Source organism: Ursus maritimus, unplaced genomic scaffold (assembly GCF_017311325.1).
Source record: "Ursus maritimus isolate PB19 unplaced genomic scaffold, ASM1731132v1 scaffold_7, whole genome shotgun sequence".
Lineage (NCBI taxonomy): Eukaryota > Metazoa > Chordata > Mammalia > Carnivora > Ursidae > Ursus > Ursus maritimus.
Genome location: NW_024426885.1, coordinates 30,091,422 through 30,114,109, shown reverse-complemented (window position 1 = coordinate 30,114,109; position 22,688 = coordinate 30,091,422). Strand labels below are relative to the sequence as shown.

The following is a 22,688-nucleotide window of genomic DNA, read 5'->3' as shown; positions in this document are numbered from 1 at the left end:
CTGCTTGTACCTTCGATTCAGAGCCGACTTTAGGACCTGCCACAGGCTGGGTGAGACCCATCTCCTGTGTCCCCACCGTTCTGTGTAGAGTGCAGCCCTTGCATTTGGGCATTGGTTTCTCTTATCTCCTTACATCTCTCTCTCTCTCTCTTAGTAGCTCTGACCTTGAGAGCCTGTCTCATTGACTTTGTGTCCCTGTTCCCCATGTTGGGGTCTGGTGCGTAGGAGAAGCTCCACTCATGTTTCTTGAATGAATGAATGAATGAATGAACGAGTGAATGACGTAGCTTTCTGTGAGGAAGAAACATATCCTGTACAGTGCCCAGCAAACAGTGAGTGCTCAATGAATATTTATTGAATGTTTCTATATGAAACAAAAGCAGCAGGATTTTTTGAAGTGTCTTATGTATTCTGGATTTCCTTTATTTTCTGAATTGCTCTCCAGGGGTGGAACCTGGACATCTGCATTTTCACGGAACTTCCACAGGTAAATCTGATGAGCAGCAAGGGTTGCAAACCACTGGAATGGCGGCTGGAGTCAGATGAAAATAAAAATAGGATCAAAGATACTCGAATGGTCACGGTGTGGAGTGTACACTCTCTGTGGTCCCAGCAATGTGTGTGCACCTTGAGAAAAACGGAATGAAAATCTCTTGACATGTTATTGCCGGTTTTTGTTGGGTGATAGGATTTGGGAGACTTACATCTTTTTCTTCTTATGTTTCTATTATGTACTCCGCCCCCCACTTGGCATATGTCACCTTTTAAACCACATAAAAAATGAGAAGAAGGGCAGTTGGAACAGGGAAGCCCTGACTGTGTGGAGTTGTGGGTCCTAGGGCCAGTCCCTGGGCTGCAGCCTTCAGCCAGCTCCTGGGGCCGATTTGGCACCAGGTCCAGAACCCGACCCTTTGGCCCTTTCTGCACACCCAGTGTTGTGTTCCAAGAAACTGTCCAGTGACCGGGGACCTTGGAAACTACCGTGAACTGTTCCAGGCCTGAAGCAGACTGCCTTGTGGTTCCAGGCCCCCAGGTGAGGAATGTGATGGGATTTTGGTAAGGATTTGCCACCGCAAGGGAATATCCAGATGAGTCCAGAACAGAAAAGCTGAGCTGAGGTGGGGACAAGGCCAGAAGGGGCATTGTAATACCGGCGGCTGGGTGGTCAGCCACCTGGCAGGCAAGAGGTGGGGCTGAGCAGCCAAGTGGGACGCTGAGGGTTGGGGGGGAGCAAGGTAGCAGGGGACTGACTGGATCAGGGAAAGCAGCTAGCCTGAGCGAGCACCCCAAACCAAGGGGCTCTTCATTTGTGGAGTTGGAGCTGGCCACAGGAGGATATGTGTTTGCTTCCTTGTTTCATGCCATCTCTTCCCCAGAAGCTTTTATGCATCTTTTTCCCTTTATGCTCCCTGTCAAGGTGAGTTCTTTCTCCTTTAAAGCCCTGTTAGTCCTTGTTCGTGCCTCTTGTGGCCTTCATCACTTTCTGATTTGGTCTTTCTGAGCATGTCCTGGGCCCTCCCAAGGACAGGACAGAGGCTTGTGCATCTTTGCTGTCTACACAGGCCATGGTCACGTCCCGGGAAGGCAGTGGACTGTTTTGCATCAGCTTTCCCAGCTGGAAAGGTCAAGGCCAGTGCTAGAGCAGGGAGGGCTCTGCTCCTGGCCTTGTGGCTGGCTCCTGGCTGGTGCTGCCCTGGGTCGCCACGGCGACCGGATGCTCACTCACAAGCAAACAGCATCCCTGGCTGGGCTGCCAGCCTCAGCAGTTCTTGACCTCCAGCTGAGTTGAAACTGAGAGGATGCCTTTTCCAGCAGCTGGAGCTGAGCCCACGGGGCTCCCTCCCTGTCCCTTTGGTGGTTGTGCTGAAAACAGATAACTCCTGCTGTCCCAGGTCGGCCGCCTCTGCCTCCCCACCCTAGCCAGAGCCTGTCTGCATGGATCCATGGCAGGGGCAGGGGAGTTTGGGGTGAAACAGGGTCTCCTCCTAACACATTTATCAGCTGTCTCCTGTCTGCAAGGGAGCCTTCCCAGGGCCTTGCTTTCTCCTGGGTTTTGGCACCTTGGGAGTCTGCCTTTCTCTCAAGCCCTGGGAGTAGGGGTGGAGGGTGAGGAGGGTGAGGAGGCTGGTTCCGCCTGGCCTCTCTGGTGGAGCACACCTGAGAGAATGAGGCCTGACCTGTCTTCCCTGCCCCCTGCCAGTCCCGTCCCCCCCACACACACCTGACTCAGCGCTTGCTTGACACAGATCTTAAGCCCTGGTCAGACTGGTCTCAGGAAGGGCAGGTGATATGGGCCATGGCTAGGCTGTCCCGGATGGGGTAGGCCTGCAGCCTTCTACTCTGGGAAACCCTGCAGGCAGAGCCAGCTGCGACCTTCCCTGGCCCCCCAGCTGCTTGCCTTCCCCTGAGACGGGCCTAAGGACGGCTCTACCAGGAAGTCTGCTGTTTTCTGCCTGGCATGTTCCTTCCGTTGCCTCCCTTTTCCATTCTCACACCCACCTCTTCCCAGGACACCTGAGCTCTCGTCACCCCACCTGTGATCCATTCCCCCATGTAATCCATTCCCTGGTGGGTGTCTCAGCCCTTATTGAGCACCTATTGTGTGTCAGGCACTGACTTGAGCCCTGGGGCTCCTGAGATGGGTAAGGCCCAGCCCTGCTCTTATAGCTTATTTGTGGTACAACTCATTCAAAGTGGCTTACATGGAAGCTTTATGGGATCCAGGACGGCTAGAAAGAGTCTTTCTTTAGAGGTGCCTTGTGGGTAGAAGGCACCCACAGTCCTGGCTGAGCCATTTCAGCCTTGTCATGACAAGGATCTTTTATTGCCTTTCCCCGTAAGGCTCATAAAGTTTTCCACCAAACCACATGGAAGCAAAGCTTAAGGAACACACACACACACACACTTTTTTAAAAAAGTCGGTATACACGCAAATCCATGGTTCTAGATAGTTTTCCATAGACCTCTTTGTTGTGAGCATTTTCAGAGCAAACATTGTCATCATATAACTGATGGACTATAAGGCAGTTTTGCCATGAAAGATAAAATAACTGGTTGACAGTCTCCTTTATTCATTGATGAATCGGCTGCCTTCCGCAGAGTTAATCTATTGAAGCTAGTTGTCATTTCTCCATTGATAAAACTCTCATTCTTATGTAAACCTCAGCTAGCGCTCCTAGTGGTCTATGCAGTGACAAGTAGACGAGGTGGGGTCTTAAAATAGTGGATGATGACAACTCGGTTTACAGACCTGCTAGAAAGTACGGTGATAAACCTCGCTGGAAGTGTGGACTAGAGTGTGGAGTCAGACTGCACGCCAGACGACCCAGGACATGGGAGCGCACCAGTTCCAGCGCCCGAGGCTCAGTTACAAACGCATTAGCCTTACGGCATTCGCGTTTCTTCCACGTTTCCCATGGAACTTTGGAACGTCTATCAGCAGACGTGGGACAATCTGCCAGGAACAAACAACAGTGTGGAAGGGTTTCACAACACAATACAAAGCTCTGTTACAAATATGCATCCTACATGGTTAACCCTGGAACGATGTGGGGCTTGGGGGTGCTGACCCTCTGCACAGTCAATAATCCGCACATAACTCTTGACTCCCCCAAAACTTAACTACTAATCATAGCTGCTGTTCACCAGAAACTTTACTGACAATATAAATAGTTGATTAACACATATTTTGTCTATTATATACCGTGTTCTTACAATAAAATAAGTTAGAGAAAAGACAGTGTTAAGAAAGTCATGAGGAAGAGCACAGTGTGATATGTGGAGGTGTTGAATCATTATATTGTACACCTGAAACTAATGTAACACTGTCTGTTCACTAACTGGAATTAAAATAAGAATTTAGGGGGCGCCTGGGTGGCTCAGTCATTAAGCGTCTGCCTTCGGCTCAGGGCGTGATCCCAGCGTTATGGGATCGAGTCCCACATCAGGCTCCTCTGCTGGGAGCCTGCTTCTTCCTCTCCTACTCCCCCTGCTTGTGTTCCCTCTCTCGCTGGCTGCCTCTCTCTCTGTCAAATAAATGAATGAAGTCTAAATAAATAAATAAATAAAAGAACTTAGGGGTGCCTGGGTGGCTCAGTTGGATAAGCGTCTAACCGTCTGCCTTCGGCTCTGGTTGTGGTCCCAGGGTCCTGGCATCAAGTACCACATCAGGCTCCTTGTTTAGTGGGGAGTCTGCTTCTCCCTCTCTCTCTGCTCCTGCTCTCTCTCTCTCTCTCACTCTCCCAAATAAATAAAATCTTCAAAAAACTAAAATAAGAACTTAAAAAAAAAAGAAAATCATAAGAAAGAGAAAATCCTTTTACAATACTGTGCTGTATATATCAGGAAAAAACCCTGCATATAAGTGGACCTGTGCAGTTCAAACCCATTTTGTTCAAGGGTCAACTGTATTTGGACGTTGATCCCTCTCTTAATGAAGGAAGAGACTGGAGTGAAAACAAGAAAAGCGAACTACTATGAACAAAAGACTTGGAAGAGAAGTGCTTAGGTACAACCCATAATACAAAATCAGTTATTTGCACAGTGTTGCCATGAATCTACACACATTTTAAACGTATGATAATATTTTGCATTTCGCAGTAAAGTCTTCTTAATTTTGTTATTCGTTTTTCATGTTCCATTATGTCCTTTTTAATGAATGTCCCTTTTTAAAACTTTTGATGACTTTATCTTTTACAGCAAAATTGCCTGATGGCAATTTTATTAATTTTTTTTCATGTTTCATTACGTCCTTTTTAATGCCCCTCTTTTATTTTTCATTATTTTATCTCGTATGCCAGAATGGCCTTACAGCCAGTTAGTTATGTGGTAAAACCGTTTGTGGCAAAAACACTGCAAAGATGTCTGTGGCAGACGTGCTCAGCGAGAACACCGGACACAGATACACACCCTCAAAAGTAAAACACCCATCAGCCCACCCCAAGTGGAAAGACTGGTGTGCATTTCCCCAGATTTTTCCTTTGCAGATGCTAGTGCTGTCTGTATACATTTGGGCTCATTTCTAGCTGCAGGTTTTCCTGGGAAGCACACAGCCTCTAGGTCTAGGGGCCACCATCTGACCCCTGGCAGTTTCTCTAGACTTAGACTTCTGCCCGGAACGGAAGTGGTGTTAAGCTCGCAGTCCTCCTTGACAGCCGCCCCCCTCCGCCCCCACCAAGTCACACCAAGTCAGCATCTAAAATGCTGTATGGAAAGCCTCAGTTGGCCAGAATGGACCTGCCCCCCTCCTCTGCCACCACCAGGCTCTTCTTCCCTTGAGGAGGACTGTGCAGTATAGGAAATATCACCTGAATCTACGGATTGGGGAATCCTGGGTTTTCCCTCTGGCCATTATCTCTTACCCCTGTTCTTGCCCCATCCCTTGGCCTTGAGAAACTGAGTCACAGAGACATCGTATTCTTCCAGGTTGAGCAGAACACCTTTTCTGGCATTCTGTCAGCTCAGTGTGGACCTCTGGTTTTTATAGGCTGACCAGAGGCTTAAATTGACAGATATGTCTTCGCATTTCCATTTTAAAAAATATAATCTAAATGTCATTAGAAATTCTTTTGAGACCTGGGATGGGCAGGAGGCGTAATAAAACGTCTCTGTCATGACAAGATCAGGAGTTGCCCTTCAGTCGCCTGGTGGGGGATGGCGCTTAGTTTTGGCACAGATGTTCAGAACCAGAGCCAGTCAGCCAGGGGCGAAGGAAACTAGAAAAGAAGAGAGCAGGTAGTCCAATGGGTGCCGCAGGTTGCGTTTGCTTTAGAAATGACCCCTGCTCGGCCCTGGGTGGCTCAGTCATTAAGCGTCTGCCTTCGGCTCGGGTCGTGATCCCAGGGTCCTGGGATCTAGTCCCAAATCGGGCTCCCTGCTCGGCAGGAAGCCTGCTTCTCCCTCTGCCCCTCCCCCTGCTTGTGTTCCCTCTCTCGCTGTCTCTCTGTGTCAAATAAATAAATAAAATCGTAAAAAAAAAAAATAAATAAAAGACCCCTGCTCACCACGCTGCAGAGTTGTGCTCAGATGTTTATGTAGTCCTGTCTTTGTCAAGGAAGAGTGGAAGCCAGTGGTTAGAGGCCAGTGGGGCGGGGAGCAGGGCACCCACCAGGGTCCAGGCGGACTCACTGGGCCTCAGCCCGTCCTGCTGCCCTGTAGCTCTAGGTCTCTGCTGTTTCTGTACCTTCCCCATGGAACTCCTCCTCCCTCACCCTCTTTGCAGGCCAAGCTCACAGTGTTTGTTTTATCTCCTCCATGGAGCCTCAGAGATGTGCCCGATCCCTTCTTCGCTTCCCCACAGACTGCTGAATCGTTGTTTACATCCTTTCCTGCATGTCTGGTAGTATAGTCATTCATCCGTTCATGCATTCATTCACTCACCCAGCACTGAGGACCTGCTCTGTATGACGTGCTGCTATGGGGGAGGGACCAGGGCCCTGCCTTTGAGCAGCTGACGTACTAGTGGGGAGACAGAGCAATGAGTAGACAAACCGTGGCAGAATTGGGATAGACACTACTTAGGAGAGAGGCGGCTGCGATGGGGAATAGGGGAGCCCACTTTAGGTCATCAGGGAGGGCCTCTCTGAGGAGGTGCTGTTTAAACCTTGAGACATGCTTAAGGTAATTAAAGTGTCACCCTCATTTTCTCAGGTGCCTTGAGTGCCAGGCAGGATCTTGAACACAGCAGGTGCTCAGGAATTGTGTTGAAATGAATCTGGGCCATGACCCTTTTGTCTGGGCCTCACCGCCCTGCGAGCCAGTTATCATTGCCCTTCCCGACTTGGGCTCCCTCCCTCCCACCTGCAGCTGTCATTTGACCGGGAAGAATTGGGTTACCTTGGGGGTGGCGTGGCAGGGTCCTGTGTACTTGGGTGCGGTCCAACAGGGCTACTCCCAGGCCAAACCCATCAGCATCAGGGGCAGGAGAGAGAGAGAACCGGGGCAGAAGACTCCACAGACAGCCCGGAGGCTCTGCATGACTGGTCTTCTTGTATCTGGACCCTCCATCGGGGATGCTTCACGTCCCCTGCCGCCGCCGTTATCCCTGAGGGAAACTGAGGCCCAGAGCTTGGAAGCTGCCTCCTCCAGCAGCAGCGGAGGCCGGGGTGGGGCAGTTCACTGTACGCGGAGGGCGGAGGTGGGAAGTCAGAAATGCGGCAGTGAGGGTGAGGCTTGCTCCCAGCCAGCCCTCAGCCAGCTGGAGCCTGCTTATTTCCAGAGTCCTTGTCACACATGGTCAGAGCAGAGAGGATGTAGCCTGGCTCCCGCCCACCCCCTTGGCAGATGCATAAGAGGCCGGGTCGGTCCGGGTGTGGGCTCCCAATATGCTTTCCACATACATCTGCTCTAGCGTGCAGCAGTTTGCCTGCTTGGGTGTGGGTGGGGGGTGTTCTTTGAACAGAATTTGCATGTATCACTTATTTATTATGCATTTGTTTATTTTTTTTAATGTGCCACAGAGTAACACGTTATAAGGGTTTCCTAAATTATGCATTCAAGTGTTTTCAAAACAGGGAGCATGAACATAATGTATCAGAAAAAACAAAGTGGAGCTCTGGGCATCATTTGAGCCCGTCTGGTCAGGGACTTGTCATGCTCATCTGCGTGTCCAGCACTGGTAGACGACTGGGAGAGACCGTGCAGTTTCCATGGGCTCCCCATGAGTTTTTGAGAGTCTCCCCTCCGACTCTTGCAGCATTTTGTGCAAAGAATCTTGTGGTCTTGTGTGCGTGTGTGCGTGCGCATGCATTCGAGTGCTTGTGTGCTTACGTTATCACACATGTGGTTTGCCTTGCAGTTTTCTGCAGGGGCTGTGAGTTTTCGGAGGGCAAGAGTCTTGCCTTAGCTGTCTTTGTGCCCCTCAGGAGCCCCACACAGGCCTTTCCGTAGGGCGGATTTGAATCGAGTCTTAGCGGAGAAGGCGTCCTGAAGCCCTTAGTCGAGCCTGCTCATTTTACAGATAGGGGCCCCGGTGAGGCGCTGTCCCAGGTCACAGGGGCTGAGCTATGCAACCTTCACAGCCGCATGGAGAGAGCTGCCCTGGAGGTGAAGGGCACCTGTCCCTGAGAGGCCTAGGGGGCTGGTCAGCTGGGAGCCTGGGGTTTGGTGGAGCTATCAGGCAGGTGCCGGGAGGCGAGGGCATGTGGGTGTTACCCCCTGCCCCCCACAGCAGATCCGCTTTATCTGCCTCACATTGTAAGTGGGCTTCTCTGAAAGCCATCCACTATTTTCTTTGAAACGGGGGTTTTGCTCTTTAGAAAAGAGCTCCCCTGCAGCTGGCTGAGGAGACCCTCTCCTTGTTTAGTTCGGGAGCCCTGCCTCTCCCTGCTCCCCATACGGATGCCAGGGCTGGCTCCTAGAGGCCACTCAACCACCGTGAGCTCCCTGCCCTCCGATCCAGCACCTCTTGGGCGTTGCCAACATTAACAGCCGTGGATGAGGTTCCCGGGCAGCCCTGAGGCCCTTTCACACGACCGCCCTCAGCGGCACCCCAGAAGGCCAGGCACAGCCAGCACCTTTGGCCATTTCCTCCCCCTCTTCTCCTGAGGGGGCTGGCGCCTCCCATCTGGAACCTTCTCTGAGGACAGGGGAGGGGCATGGAACTTCAGGGTTGGGATCACTGGCTCTTGCTCCATCAATCTGGATCCTGTTACCCTCCTGTAGAAGGGTGAGGAAGCCTTGCTTTTTTTTTTTTTAATTTGCGCTTTTTTAACTTTATACTTCACAGAACTTCAGATAAGTCCGTCTGTATGCAGTTTAGGACTCAATAATAAATGCTTGTGGATGGGAATGAAATTAGACCAAAAGAGGGTCATTCACTGATTCATCTTAGAAATGCTTCCTAAGCATCTGCTAGACTAGCTTCTAAGTTCTGAGCACTTAGGGCATACCAGGCACTTGACACTCAGGAGAGGTGGTATCTTGGGGGGGGGAGTTCAGAACCAGCTTGCCATCTAGCTGTGTGACCTTTGGGCTAGACGATTTGATTCGTAGGAGGAGCTTAGAACAGTGTCTGGCATAAGAACTTAATAAATATTAGCCATGATTGTTATTACCGTAGTTATAACTGCTTATTACCATAGTTATTACCATAGTTCTCATCGTAACTGTAAGGCAGTGACTGTTATTATCCCCATTTTCCAGAGGAGGAGACAGCTTCTCAGAGGTAAATAACATGCCCAAGTCCTGCAAGTAAGTGGCCTCGCATCTCAGCTCTGGAACCTGAGGCTGTTGGCAGCCCGACGGCTGCTTCTCCGGCTCTAGGCTAGGGGCCGGGCGTTCCGATGCCAGCACTGACAAGACCAGGTGCTGCCTGGAGGAGCTCACAGCCTGGGGTGGAGGCTGACGTGCACGCAGACAGTAGTGAGTGAATTTCCGGACGCACCACATGGGCTAGAGTCAAGCCAGGCTGGGTGGGAGGCAGTGCAGGACTGGTAGCAATGCCACACTAGATGCAGACCTGGTCAGTAGTGTCACCGGCCAGGCCTTCCCACCTGGGCCGGAGGCAGAGCTGCTTCTGTGCCTGTCGACTGTGTGCGTGTTGCCACAGCCGTGGGGTCCTTCTCATTGCCCTGGGGAGGTGGCATGCAGGACAGGGTCCAAGACAACCACCGTGCTGGGAATGAGGATCTGAAACCACTCCCTGGATTCTTGCCTGGCCCCAGGGTCCCTGAACCTCAGTCTCTCATCTGGAAAATGAGAGTAGTAATATTTGCCATACAAGGTTGTTGTAAAGATTAAGTGAAATGATGTAAAAAAAAAACAAAAAAAACCTTCTTATAATCCTAAATGTAACAGTTATACACCTAGTAATAATCACTACCACTTTTGAGCTCCTACTTTGTGCCTCACACAGTACTAGGAGATTACATATAATGTCTTGTTTAATCCTCAATAGTCCTTCAAGACTTACTGCTCCCATTTTATGGATGTGGAAACTGAGGTCAAGAGGCTCCCATCTATGAGGGCATAGAGTTAAGGGTCAGACCCAGGTCCTCTCTGGTTCCAAAGTCACCTCTCTGTGTTCCAAACCTGAGTTCTCTACTCTTCCCAGCCCTTCCCCTTGCTGTAGTAAGTTACTAAACCAACCACGGGAGGGTGTGACTGTCGGGGCACCAAGCTGAGCAAGGCACTCCTGCCAGGCCAGCCACCCAGGCCTGGAGCTGGTGGTGAGCAGGGATGGAGGGATGGGCTTACCTGCCCATGGCCCCTGGTTGTGGTGGGAGCAGCAAGCTCTCCTCCCTGCCAGTCTGGCAAGTAAGTTTTGTCGGCCTGTGAGTCACACAGCACTGATGAGTCAGATTTTTCCTTTCTTCTTGCCCAGAGCAGCTGGGGAAGGGGTGGGAGATTTTCTTAGGAAATAGGACCTCCCTCCTTCTGCTCTCCCACTGCCCCCCTTGCCTTGGAGCTGCACTTTTCTACCAGAAGTCTGTGGCTCAGCCCTGGAGGAAGAGTCCTACGTCTACAGAAGAGGGTGTCTGGGTGCTGGCCAGGCAGGCATGAGAGACCAGGCTTTGGGCTGAGTAGAGTCAGGAGGGGAGGGGCCCTCCTGGTTAATAAGGAGAGTGAGATAGCTAGTCCAAGCTGTCTGACTGCAAAGCCTCTTGTTTTGGCTTACCCTGTCCCTTCTGCAAGCAAGGGCTTGGGCCATATCCTCTGGACAGTGCAGCTGGGTTTCCCCAGGCGCAGGGTCCCCTGAGCTATCCACTTTTTGCCTTATGACCAGTCTGGCTCCAAGCCTTGGAAGGACTGTCCAGATGGTCAGCCTTAGGCAGGCCTGGGGTTCTCCCTGAGCACCCCCCTGCCAGGCCCTCTCAGAGGCCTAATGAAACAACAGGAGTAGCCAGCCAGGCTGGGCAACCTGGTTCCAGATCAGTGCTTTTCAGCCCCGTCCATAAATCAGAATCACAGGGAGAGCTTTAAAACCCCTCTGATGCTCAAGCCATACCCCAGGGCAGTCAAATCAGAGTCCCGGGGGGGGGGGGGGGGTTCCAGGCAACCGTGTTTTCCAGATACGGCGCTGCACCGCGCTGCATTGCCCCTCCAGAGCCTGCCCTCCAGCAACTGACGGTCGAGCTGCAGGGGCAGCACTGAGCACGGGAACATGCCCGGGAGGCAGCGTGTGACTCAGCTGGTATGGGGTGCTCACATGCCACGGGGTCAGGGGAGAGGAGCCCGTGGGGCCTGGTGGGAAGAGGGCTGGCTTCCTGCATCCTGAGGGATGGAGGTTGCGACCAGGCAGTGCTCGGGAAGGAAACCAGGGAGGACACTGGCCTGACAGGGCTGGTGATTCATGGGCTGTAGAGGAGGAAGGGGGAAGAGTGAGTCAGGCACAGCTGCATGCAAGGTCTGAGCCCGGCTCGGGAGAGTGAACGTGCTCAGACGAGTTCTCTGCTGATCTGCAAACAGAATGTTGTGGGTCTTGAGCTGTGCCACATGGAGAAGTGAATGCGCCTTAAAAAGATGGGGTTCCAGATCTCAGAGATGTCAGGCATCTGTGTGCGTGTCACCCTTGACCACAGCACTTCACACAGAAACTCGCCGGAGCATTTCAGTGGTTCTCTAAGGCACCAAGAAGAGAGACATTCACATTTGGCAGGGGTGCTCAGAGAGGTTAAGTGCCGTGCCCTGGGTCACACAGCATGGATCACGATAGAAAAGGACCCAGGTCTTCTAACTCCAGGTTCACCCCACTTAAGACACAGACCTAAAAGACATACAGTAACTTAGGCCCAGCTTCCCAGGGTAAGCTGGCCTGTGAGTGAACGCTGGGATTGAGAGAATGTAGAGCCACAACCAGGGGGAGGATGATGGGGTCTTTTCTAGCTCCAGCTTCAACAGTCCTGGGCGAACTTACTGTGTGTGCTGTGGAGGCAGAGGGGTTGTTGCTCAGATCGAGGAAAGCAGGAGCCCAGAGGGCCTTGGCACTGGGCAGACCTCCCTTGGGCCAGTAGGTAAGTTAGGTTGGTTGAGGGGAGGGGGAACATCATGGCAGAGAACCTAGAGAAACCACGGAGGAGGAAAAAGGGATCTTCAGTCTGGAGAGGAGGAAACTATCAGCCCCGTGAAAGAGGTTGTGATTGTTCTGTGTCGTTTCAGAGAACAGAGCCAACGGATTTCAGGTCAAAAGAATAATGTTAATAATGGCAAAAACAATTTCAGTGACCATAATAAAGTCCCGGCTCTGTAGCAAGTACGGTGCTGGGGTGTGTGTGTGTCTTCAGTGGAGGAAACCAGAGCCTGGTGGGGCTGGGTGCTAGGGAGACCACACCGGAAGTGTCACAGTCGTTGATTCATTCCATATAATCTTCTTGACTCTGTTAGTTAATTTAATATGTACGTATACATCTTTAATCCTCCCGGTGTCTCTAAGAAGTAGGATGTTACTACTCCCTACTTCCCAGGAGAGGAGACTAGAAAGCTCAAGTCATTTACCCAGAGTCACTTAGCTAATTTATGATGGTTTGTCTGACTCCAAACTCTGGACCTTCAACGTCTGTGTGTCTCTGTTCTGTTGCGTGCTACATAGTTAGTCCTCAGTGAAGGATGACTGTAAGATTATTAACTTTCTCACCTTTTGGCCCATCTCACAACGCAGTAGGCTTCCTCTTGGTACCACGAGCGCCTCGTCACTAGAAGTGCACACAGAGGCCGAACTGCCCCCGGCAGGAGTGTCGTGTGGGGCAGGAGGTTGGTCTCCATCACTGAGCCCCCAACCAGCCATGCAAAATTAGAGTCTGTTTCTGGAGACCTGGGTGCACAGTTAGGCCACCATGGCCTGGGAGGACCCGGCCCTTAGATTCCATTTGTCTAGTGGGAACTAGAGGGTCAGGCAGGCTCCCAACTCCTCCACACTTGCTCCGATGTTCTTCGGCTTGCTGCTTTCCCGTTGGCATATTTCTCATCTCTCAAACTCCTGACATTTTAATATTCTAGTTGTAATTCCGCTTCTCCTGGCAGTGGAGTGGTTTGATAGGAAGAATCCACTTCTTCCCCCACTGTGCACACACATGCACGCACACACACACTCACACACACAGGCAAGAGCTGTGTGGTGTGGGACTGTTCACATCACCTCTCAGAGTCTGTAAGACGAAAGGGCTAGGCTGACTGACTTTAAGGTCACTCCTAGCTTCAGGATTCCGCCACACCCTGGGGCACCTGCCCCGATGGAGCGGAGCATGTCCCAGTAAAGGGCCTGTGGCACTTGACACCCAGTGAGAGGGAGCTGCCGGTGTCAGGAGTCAGGCTGTGCCATTCAGCCTCCAGGCATCTGGCTGCCAAGCCCGTGGGGACCCTCCTTGCCAGCAGAGCTGTGGAAAGCACAGTGGCAGAGATGACCTGTCTCTGTTCCCTGGAGTCCCGAGGTAGCCAGGGGAGCTGGCCAGATACCAGAGACCTTTCTAGCAACCTCTGGAGAGTTTCTGTTTTATTTATTAGCCACCATCCTTGCTCTTCTGCCCCAGGAAAAGCGCTGACCCTCTGCTGTGCAGCCGCCCAGGGAAACGGGTATACATTGAGCCCTCTCTTTGTCCCTGTCAGACGTAACCTCATTTAACCCCTCAGTCCTCCTGCACCGTGAGGGAGAAACCAGGAGTTCACGACAGCGAATTTTCAAAGTTTTCAAAATCACAGCAACTTGATGGGGGAAAAAAGGGTAGTAACCTTTCATTCTCTTAATTGCATGGTGGTAACAAGCATTATTGACTCGGCATGATTGCTAATTACAATAGTACTGCCGTTTAAGCATCGGGCAGAGTCGTGTCTGTAATCCTTACAGCAATCCCACGAGATGGAGATTATGTCCTCTTTACAGATGGGAACACCGAGGTTAGAATGGTGAGTGAGGCTGTCCTCCCGTGCCCACACAGGTGGTCGGTCACTGAAGCAACACCCCCCGCCCTCATATCTGAAGCCCGTATGTAAGTGAGTAGCCACATTGGAGAGAGAAGGTTTGTGAATATGTCTCTTAACTCATAATTATCTAAAATCTAGGTTTCCAGAAAACACATGTAATCAAGGTTCCTTCTAGAGCTGGTAGCAGTGGAACTATTCACATTCAGGCCAGGACTTTGGTGCACCCAAAACAAACATGAGTACATGAGGAAGATAGGAATATATTCACTACAAGAAAGGAATTGGCTGGGGAGAGGGGGGTTGTTGTTTTAAATTCATGTGAACCTAAAACAAGGAGAGGTGCGGTGATTTTCCAAATACTCAATGTTTAACTCTACTTGTGAATCCCAGCCAGCCTCAGAAAAGGAGCTGTTGGTTTTATGGGAGGTTAGATCCCAGAGTAGACCCTGAGGATTTGGGGGTTCTCTTTGTAGTTGAGATCAGACAGCGCAGTTTTCCACTAAGGAATGGGACAGGGGGATGGTTGGGGAAGTCAGCTCGGGTCAGGGGGAGAGTTGGTCAGCGCCTGGCCCTGGGATGCCACCTTTCACCCTGGCCACATATGGCGGGGGGCCCTGGGCTGGAGGCACAAGGCAGAGAGTAGATAAGGGCCCTGCTCCCCCTAAGCTCACCCCAGTAAATGTGTCCATTGTGTGCAAGGGCAGTGAAAGCACGTACTGTCTCCACAGTTATGTGTGCCCCCTTGTCCACACCCACTGCCCAAGCGGGGGGCCTCTGAGCAGGTTTATTTTTCTTGGCTGCACTTTCGTCTCTCCAGTCGCCAAGAAGGTTCCAGGCCCTCACTGAGCATAGTTTCTGACATCCAGCCCCTCTTCCTCCAGCGGGTTTCCTCCCTGTGCACCTCAGGAACTAGTTTGTTCCTCCTGGACTCCCTCCTCTGCCACCCCCTTTCTTCCTAACTAATTCTCTTGCTTAAAAGAATTTCTTCCAGACTGTTCCATCTGCTCCCCCAACTCAGATCTTGCCTCTCCCCTCTCCAGCTTCCCCCCACTTTTCCTAAACTGCCTGCTCACTTCATTCGCTCACTCACTGGGCAAACAGTTATTGAGACCTGCTGCGTGCCAGGTCCCCAGAGATGAACTGGGGGTGGTCCCAGCCTCAGGGGGGACAACCAGGATCATCACAGAGAACTGCAGGGCCGAACGTTGCCACAGAGCCTGGTACAGGGCTGCCAGAGGAGTCGATTCCTTCAGCCCTGCCGGGGACCACCTGGGGCCGGCATGACCCAGGTGGTGATACAGTTTAGGAAGCCTGGCTTGTCACTTAGCAACTGGCTCCACCCCCTTCCCTCCCTGAACCCTGGAGCTGGGCCTGAGGGAATAATGAATGGGGAAGAAGGGCCCACGCTGGGGAGGCCCCAGCTACCAGAGCTGGGCCAGCACTTTCCCTTGGAAGGTTACCGCTGTGAGGGTCATCCTGGGCTAAGTCTAACTATAAATACCACGCTTCCTAAAGGGATTACCTGGGCTCCACTTCTGCCTGCCTGCACCCTTCCCCGGCTGGGCTGATCCTTTTTCTGGGGCCCGCTGTTCTTTCTGACCTATTATCCCCTCCACCAGGTGCCATACCTCAGCCCCATCTCACCAGCTCCCTGCGTCCCAGCTGTGACTACCAGGATGGGATGGGAAGAGGAGATAGTCAAGTCTACATCCTGACCAAAGGGCCCTTGCAGCCCAAGATGTTGGGACAGGGAGGCTGTTGTCCCTGCCTTCTGCCCTGATCCTCATCTCTCACACCAGCCAGAACAAGCCCAGACTTGTCACATCATCAGTACTCCTGAGGAGGACACTGTCGGCTCCCTCCCTGGAGTCGGGGCCTGGGGATGGAGCTTGGTAACCGAGTGTGGAAATGGAGCTTGGGGATTGTTGAAGGTATAAATAGGGCCGTCTCCTGGCTTGGGTGGACTGACTGTCCTGGGAAATCTCTGGTTCCCTTGGCTGGCCTCAGACTTGGTGTCACTTCCCAGTGGCTCCGTTGTACCAGTCCCCAAAGCCACAATAAGGACCTCTTGAGGTGTGATATCAAGAAGCAAAGGGACTGCCTAGCTTCTCTCTCATGCAGACCTTTCCCCTGCGCCCCCCGCCTGCCCACAGCTGCTCTCAGCTGTGATTCCTCCACTGGGCTCCCCACCCCATCCACCGGGTGTTCATCAGCTCCATCTTCAACTCAGCAGACACGTGTTGAGAACCTGCCCCAGGCCAGCATGCTGTGAGGCCATGGGGCAGTCAGAGGGAAGCAGCCGGGGCCTGCTGTCCCTCCATAGGTTCTTGAGAATCCCCTCTGGCATGGTCATTCTGGATTAAGCAGGATGAAGCAGGAGGCAGTAGTGTGCACATACACAAAGGCTCCGAGACGCACACCGGCTCCAGGTAAACTGGAAAGGACCTTGAGTGTTCTCTCCCACTCTTTACAGTGCCCTCCCTTGGGGGTGGTATCGCCAGACACCATTCATTATGGAGACCAAACCACAGCGTCCACCGTCATTATCCTCCCCCAACCCAGACATTGTGCCCTTCTGCTCTTCTCCCTCTTTCCTCTCCAGATCGGCTCTCAGCAGCAACTTTGGAGGGGATCCATTGAACTCACTTACATTAAGGTGTGGACGAGCATGCCATTTCCGCATCTGTTTTGCTGTGTTTACAAGTGGAGTTCTTCTGTCAGAATCAAGTCCATAGCCCAGCCCAGCCCCCATGATTTTGATTCAGTGGGTCTAAGGTGGGCGCCAGAGTCTGCCTTTCTAACTGGCACCTCAGGAGACCCTAACGCAGGTGGTATGTTGGACAACGCTTTGAGACTCTAGCTTTGCCTCTGTACTCAGAAACCTACATTCTTCGCTCAGTCACACACCTCTCTTGCTGTCCCCACCCACCATAATCACAGAAACCAGCCGTTTTCACGGGCGTTTCGTATTCTCCAGGCAGGTGTGGACCTTGACTACGGAATGATCTCTCGTTGTGTTTTTTAAATCTCTCTTCTGTCAACTTCATTAAAGATAAGGACCATTTGTTTTACTCTCTTTGACTTGGAGCGTATTTAGGACAGGTAGAGACACAAGTAGAAGCTACTAGATGCTCCTGCTGCAGAAACCAGCAGTGCCTGCCCTGCCCCTGGACAGAGTTGCCCGGAGCCGCCAGCAACTGAAATCCTAGAGGCCGTGGCCCTTGGGCTTTGCAGCTCACCACCCCACCCCCAGAGCCCCTCACTCAGGTCCCCAAACTCATCCCCACTTTTCTGTGGCTCCTCTCTGGAACTTTATGTACGCTTTTTCTTTGTTAACAACTTTTGTTGTATTCTTCTTCTTTTTTTTTTTTTAAAGATTTTATTTATTTGTTTGACAGAGAGAGAGACAGCCTGCGAGAGAGGGAACACAAGCAGGGGGAGTGGGAGAGGAAGAAGCAGGCTTCCAGTGGAGGAGCCTGATGTGGGGCTCGATCCCAGGACCCTGGGATCACGCCCCAAGCCGAAGGCAGACGCTTAAGGACTGTGCCACCCAGACGCCCCTCGTTGTATTATTCTTATTGCTGAAGTCATAAATGCGTGTTGAGAAAACTTGGAAAATATAAGCAAAAAAATTTTTTTTTCACTAGTAACTGCCAATCGGCTATAACCACTGTTACCATTTTGGTGTAAGTCCTTCCATTCTTTTTAATATATGTAATTTCACATACTTTTTTAGAAACAGAAGCTGGAGCACAGAGCACTTGCTGTTCTGTAACCTTTTCTCGCTGTTTTGTGGACAGCTCTCCACATTGGTCAGCTTACAGAGCGGCTGCCACAGACGCACGGATTTTATTTAGCCTTTCTCCTGCCGGCGTACATTGAGTTTGTTTCTAGCTTTCCCTGTTTAAAACCGTGCCGAGTTAAACAGCTTCATAGATGAACCTTCGCCACATACTTGCAGTTATTTTCTTAGCCTACATTCTTGGAAACCAAATATCTGAGCCAAAAGGATGCACATTTTTGACTGTTTTGGTACCACACCAAATGCCCTCCAGAAAATTTGTACCAATTTGTGCAGCATATGAGAGTGTTCACACCCTTTCTACTGCCCAGTGTTTTTGACTCAACTAACTATAAAACATTGTGGTTTTTTTAAGTAACTGAAATTAAAAATATTCATCAATTTGCTTTTATGTTTGGATTAAAACCTTCCTTTTTGGTTTTTGTCTGTATCTTTGCCTAAATTATAAGCATCAGACTGTAGGGATCCAGACATTTTGGCATGTCTCTTACACACGCTTGCCTTGGCCCCGGAGAATTTTGCTGGGTCTTTTCCTGCTGTATTTGACTCACTGCTGGAGCGAGCCGGCGCGGGGCCCCGAGGTGCTGTGGCTGCCCCCTGCTGGCCCCAAGTGTCATGACAGCTGCGAAGACAACTGTTGGCTCCTGCTGCCTTTCCCTTACATCAGCCCTCCCTATTCCCACCACCCATTCTGATGTTTTCTACTTCTTTCCGTCTGCAAGAACCAGCATACAGGATAAGGAATTTTTACACCGTTGTATCCTGGGTGACTGCAGACGCTCTTAATGATGCAGACGCGCACTTGCTTTGTGTCCCATCTGTGGGTGGGTCTAGAATAGTTGGAAAGCATTCTGCTGTCCACATGCAGGGGAGGGGACTCTGAAAGCCAGATATGTGAGCAGAGCATCCTTCAGGTGATGACTTTGAAAGGGGACACCTTGGGGCTATTATTATCTTACGGAGACAGTGAGAGGCATGTGTACACGGGTATACCTCAGGTATCCTCAATTGTCAGGAACAGAGCCAAACCCCATCTGATGGGTCGGGGTTTGGGGGGATCTGAGCAGGAACAGCAGATGTCCTGAAGCCTAGTCTCTTTCTTCTTTAGGAAGCCTCTTTCTTAAAACCGGATGCTCTCGGTTTCGAAAGTACTGACAAGCCTTCTCAACCCTCAGGGGATTAAGAACCCGTTAGCTGGGCCTGACCTCTACCCATAGGAGCCACAAGTAGACAGGGACCAGTAAGAAGTGACATCTGGTCAAGAGGAAGGAGACAGGAAAACTATAGAAATCAGTTCAAGAGGTTAAAAAGACAATGAGGTCACCGAGTGGAGGGGCAGAAGCCCCACACCACCCAAGGTCCTTGAGGGTATCACTGCATGACTGTGAACCCTGGTTGATCAGAGTTCTTGCTAAAGGACCAGAGAAATCATGAAGCAGAGCTATTTCTTTGATCCAACCAGAAACACCTCCAAGCCAAACTTTCACAAAAAACATTCAGACAAGACTGTAATCATCTGTCCCACCAGCGCATCCTTTCTCTTCCACAATCTTAAGCCCCTGATTGATTGATCTGCTTTTGATGTTTGTGGCTGATGTGAGGTAGGGATTCTATTTCATGTTTTCCTATGTAGGAGAACCTATAGCCCTAACACCGTTTATCAGTAGTCTGTTGTAAAGAAAAATCTCTTGTGTTTCTCCTCTACTGATCACACAGTATACTTCTGACCCCAGTTGGATGGGTGTTTTTCCCACACCAAACAATTCTCCAATTTTCTCTGGATGCAACTGGTGTCCTACAGTTCTGTTCAATTCTGACACTACCTGGAGTGAATGCAGACCCCACATGTTAAGGGCTCACCCCCCCAAGACTGCCCCCAGCTGAAAGTAGTGGGTCCCGAGGTGACCCACAACTTCTGTCCAACTTGGCTACAGATTAGAGGTTCCCATGGCCCTCTCCTTGGGTTCATTAATTTGCTAGAGCAGCTCAACAGAACCTAGGAAAATAGTTTACTTACTACTGCTGATTTATTACAAAGGACGTTTTACAGGATACAAATGAATAGCCAGATGAAAAGATACATGAGGGGAGGTCTGGAAGTGTCCGGAGCACAGGGACTTTTGTCCCATACTTGGGGTGCACCAGCCTTCCAGCACATGGATATGTTTACCAACCTGGAAGCTCTCCAAACCCCATACTTTGGGATTTTTGTGGAGGCTTCATCACATAGGTATAACCAGTTATGAACTCAATTTACAGCCCCTCTCCCCTCACCAGAGAATGGGGGACAGGGCTGAAAGTTCCAAGCTTATCATAGAGCTCACCAAGAGCCCCTTCATTAGAACAAAAGACACTTGTATCACTCAGGAAATTCCAAGGGATTTAGGAGCTCCGTATCAGCTATTCCTATCACTCAGGAAATCATAAGGGTTTTAGGAGGTGTATATCAGGAACCAAATATATATATTTATATATATATAGTTATTTCACATCCATCTTACACACCATCTGCAATGTTCCTGCTCTTTTTAATCACATTTCCGTCTATGCTGGGTCTGTGTCTGGGTTCTCCGTTCTGTCCCATCGGCCCGTTTGTCTGTCCCTGTTCCAGTACTCACTATAGCTTTATAATTCGTGTAGGTAATGGTAGTGCAGGTTCTCCTACCTCATTCTGCTCTAGGGGTGGCTTTGTTGTTCTATATAAGCTTTAGAATCAGCTTCTCAAGTTCTCGGAGGTGGGGGGCGGGGGAAGCTTCCCAGTTAGGAATCTTAGTGGAATTGCATTAAATTTATCGGACAATTTAGAAAATGGACATTTTTATGATCTCTTCGAATATTATTTCATCCCCGTTCTTCCTGTTGTAGCCTTCTGGAAATTCTGATTTAAAATGTTGGACCCTTTAAGTTTCGATTATTGTATTTTCCATTTCTAGAAGTCCTGTATGGTTCTTTTAGTTTCTGTTTGGTCGTTCTCTATAATGTCTTTTTCCCTGTTCATATTGTTAAGACTCACTTATTTCTTAAACTTGGTATTTCATAATCTGTGTCTGATAAATCCCATATCTGAAATCTTTGTCAGTCTGATTCTTCCGTCTGCTGTTTTCCCAGGCCCTGGCTCCTATTGCCTTGTTTCCTTGTATGTTGTGACTAAAAAAACAAAAAAACTATGACCTTATCACTTATTTTCCTTGGAACTTTATCCTGGGAATTCTTTGAGGCCTAGTTTAAAGTTGTTTTTCCACAAAGAGGATTTGCATTTCTTTCTGCTAACTCAGGAGCGCTTTAAATTGAATGTCTGACTTTGAGAGTTTTCTGCCGCCCAGCAGGAGGGCCGTTTGTGGATTCAGTCTGACCTGAGGTGGAATCCTCACTGTCACCTACTGTGTGACCTCAGGCAAGTCATTTGACCTCTCTGCCTGTCCCATCATCTGTGAAAAACGCTTGATTTCGGCTCAGGTCGTGCTGTCAGGGTGGTGAGGTGCAGGCCGGCTTTGGGCTTTGTGCTCAGCGGGGAGTCTGCCTGCGGCTCTCTCTCCCTCTCCGGCCCCCAGCCTCCCAGCCCTGCTCACGCACGCGCGCGCACTCTCAAATACAGAAGTCTTTCAAAAAGATAATATGAGCTCAACTGTACTGCGAGAAATGGGGGAAAGGAAATGGTTGAGGTGTGGAATTCTGGCGCCGTTTCTTCCGCAGCGGCGCAGACAGCAGTGAGAGGACGGCCCTAGCGCTCAGGACGGCTTCTCTGAAGCAGGTGCTCGTGTGGCCTCAGGCAAACGATGGCTCTCCTGGTCTCAGTTGGCCCATCTGCTGGGTTTCGTGGACCAGATGAACAGTGGGTGTCAAGCGCCCGCCCTGCCCCATAAACGGCCGCCGTTATTCTCACACGTTGACATCGTTGCCAGGTTGTGAGGAAGACTGAGCATGTACCCCTTTATAATCAAAGAAGGAGGCGATGTGTGCTCTGCTGACAATAGTTTACGTCCCCAGGTGGGGTGTGTGCAGTTTCCAGACTCTTCCCTGACGCTGCGGGGGAGAGAAGCCCTGAGACCTGAGTACTGCGAGTACTGCGAGTACTGCGAGTACTTGGGAGCCGAGGCTGGGGAGGGGGAGGGGTGGGAGGGTGCTGGCAGGGGAGGGAGGGAGAGAGAGCAGGCCGCAGCCTGGCTCAGAGGCACTCAGCCTGTCCCTCCCGTCCGCCCAGGACGCAACGAGCCCCTGAAGAAGGAGCGGCTGAAGTGGAAGAGTGACTACCCCATGACTGACGGGCAGCTGCGGAGCAAACGGGACGAGTTCTGGGACACAGCACCCGCCTTCGAGGGCCGCAAGGAGATCTGGGACGCCCTCAAGGCCGCCGCCTATGCAGCTGAGGCCAACGACCATGAGCTGGCGCAGGCCATCCTGGACGGCGCCAGCATCACCCTGCCTCATGGTGAGCGGGCAGGGCCGGGCTTTATGCCCCTGCCGTGGGGGCCCTCGGGCTGCTTCCGGTGGAAGGGAGCCGCAGGCCGGCCTCGCACTGGGCGTTTTTATCCAAGTTGCTAGGTGGCCAGGGTGCCCATTTGCTTGTTGATTCACACAACCCTTACCGAGCATGGACCAGGAGTGGGGACACAAACGAAAATGAGACACCGTCCCCGCTTGTCTAATGAAGGGATAGAAAGGCACCAACCAACCTCAAAGCAGTGTGATGAGAGCAAGCTAGAGTTGTTCAGGGTACTTTGGGATCACAGAACATCTGAGGTACTAACCTTCTGTTGGGTGTTATTATGTGGTAGGCACTGAGCTAGAAGCTTCTCCTGTAGTATCTCATTTAAGCTCATAACAGCCTCGTGGGGCCATGTAAAGTAGAGGGGGACAGTGGAACTCTAGAGTCACAGACTTGGGTTTTAACAAATGTCTCTATTTTGGTAGTATACCCCTGAGCAAGGAGCTTCTTGATTTTAAAGTCTCAGGAACCTACAACTGTAAAGTGGGATACCCTCCTCATAGGATTATTGTTAGGACTCAGCAAGATATGCAGAACAGACTTTAG

The 22,688-nt window shown here is 51.0% G+C and overlaps 1 protein-coding gene and 1 long non-coding RNA gene across 2 annotated transcripts in view; one reads left to right on the top strand and one right to left on the bottom strand.

Moving 5' to 3' along the window:
• The window catches only part of UBTD1 (ubiquitin domain containing 1), a 52,258-nt gene that overhangs the window by 28,283 nt on the left and 1,287 nt on the right, over positions 1 to 22,688 (top strand). The window contains exon 2 of the mRNA XM_040623825.1: positions 21,858 to 22,085. Within this exon, the coding sequence (XP_040479759.1) occupies positions 21,858 to 22,085 (228 nt within the window). The remainder of the gene's footprint in view (positions 1 to 21,857; positions 22,086 to 22,688) is intronic.
• LOC103673793 lies at positions 333 to 6,409 on the bottom strand. Its single transcript, XR_571473.2, has 3 exons — positions 6,003 to 6,409; positions 3,251 to 3,454; positions 333 to 627 (listed from the first exon to the last, which is right to left on the bottom strand). It is a non-coding gene; the product is annotated as an uncharacterized LOC103673793 (long non-coding RNA).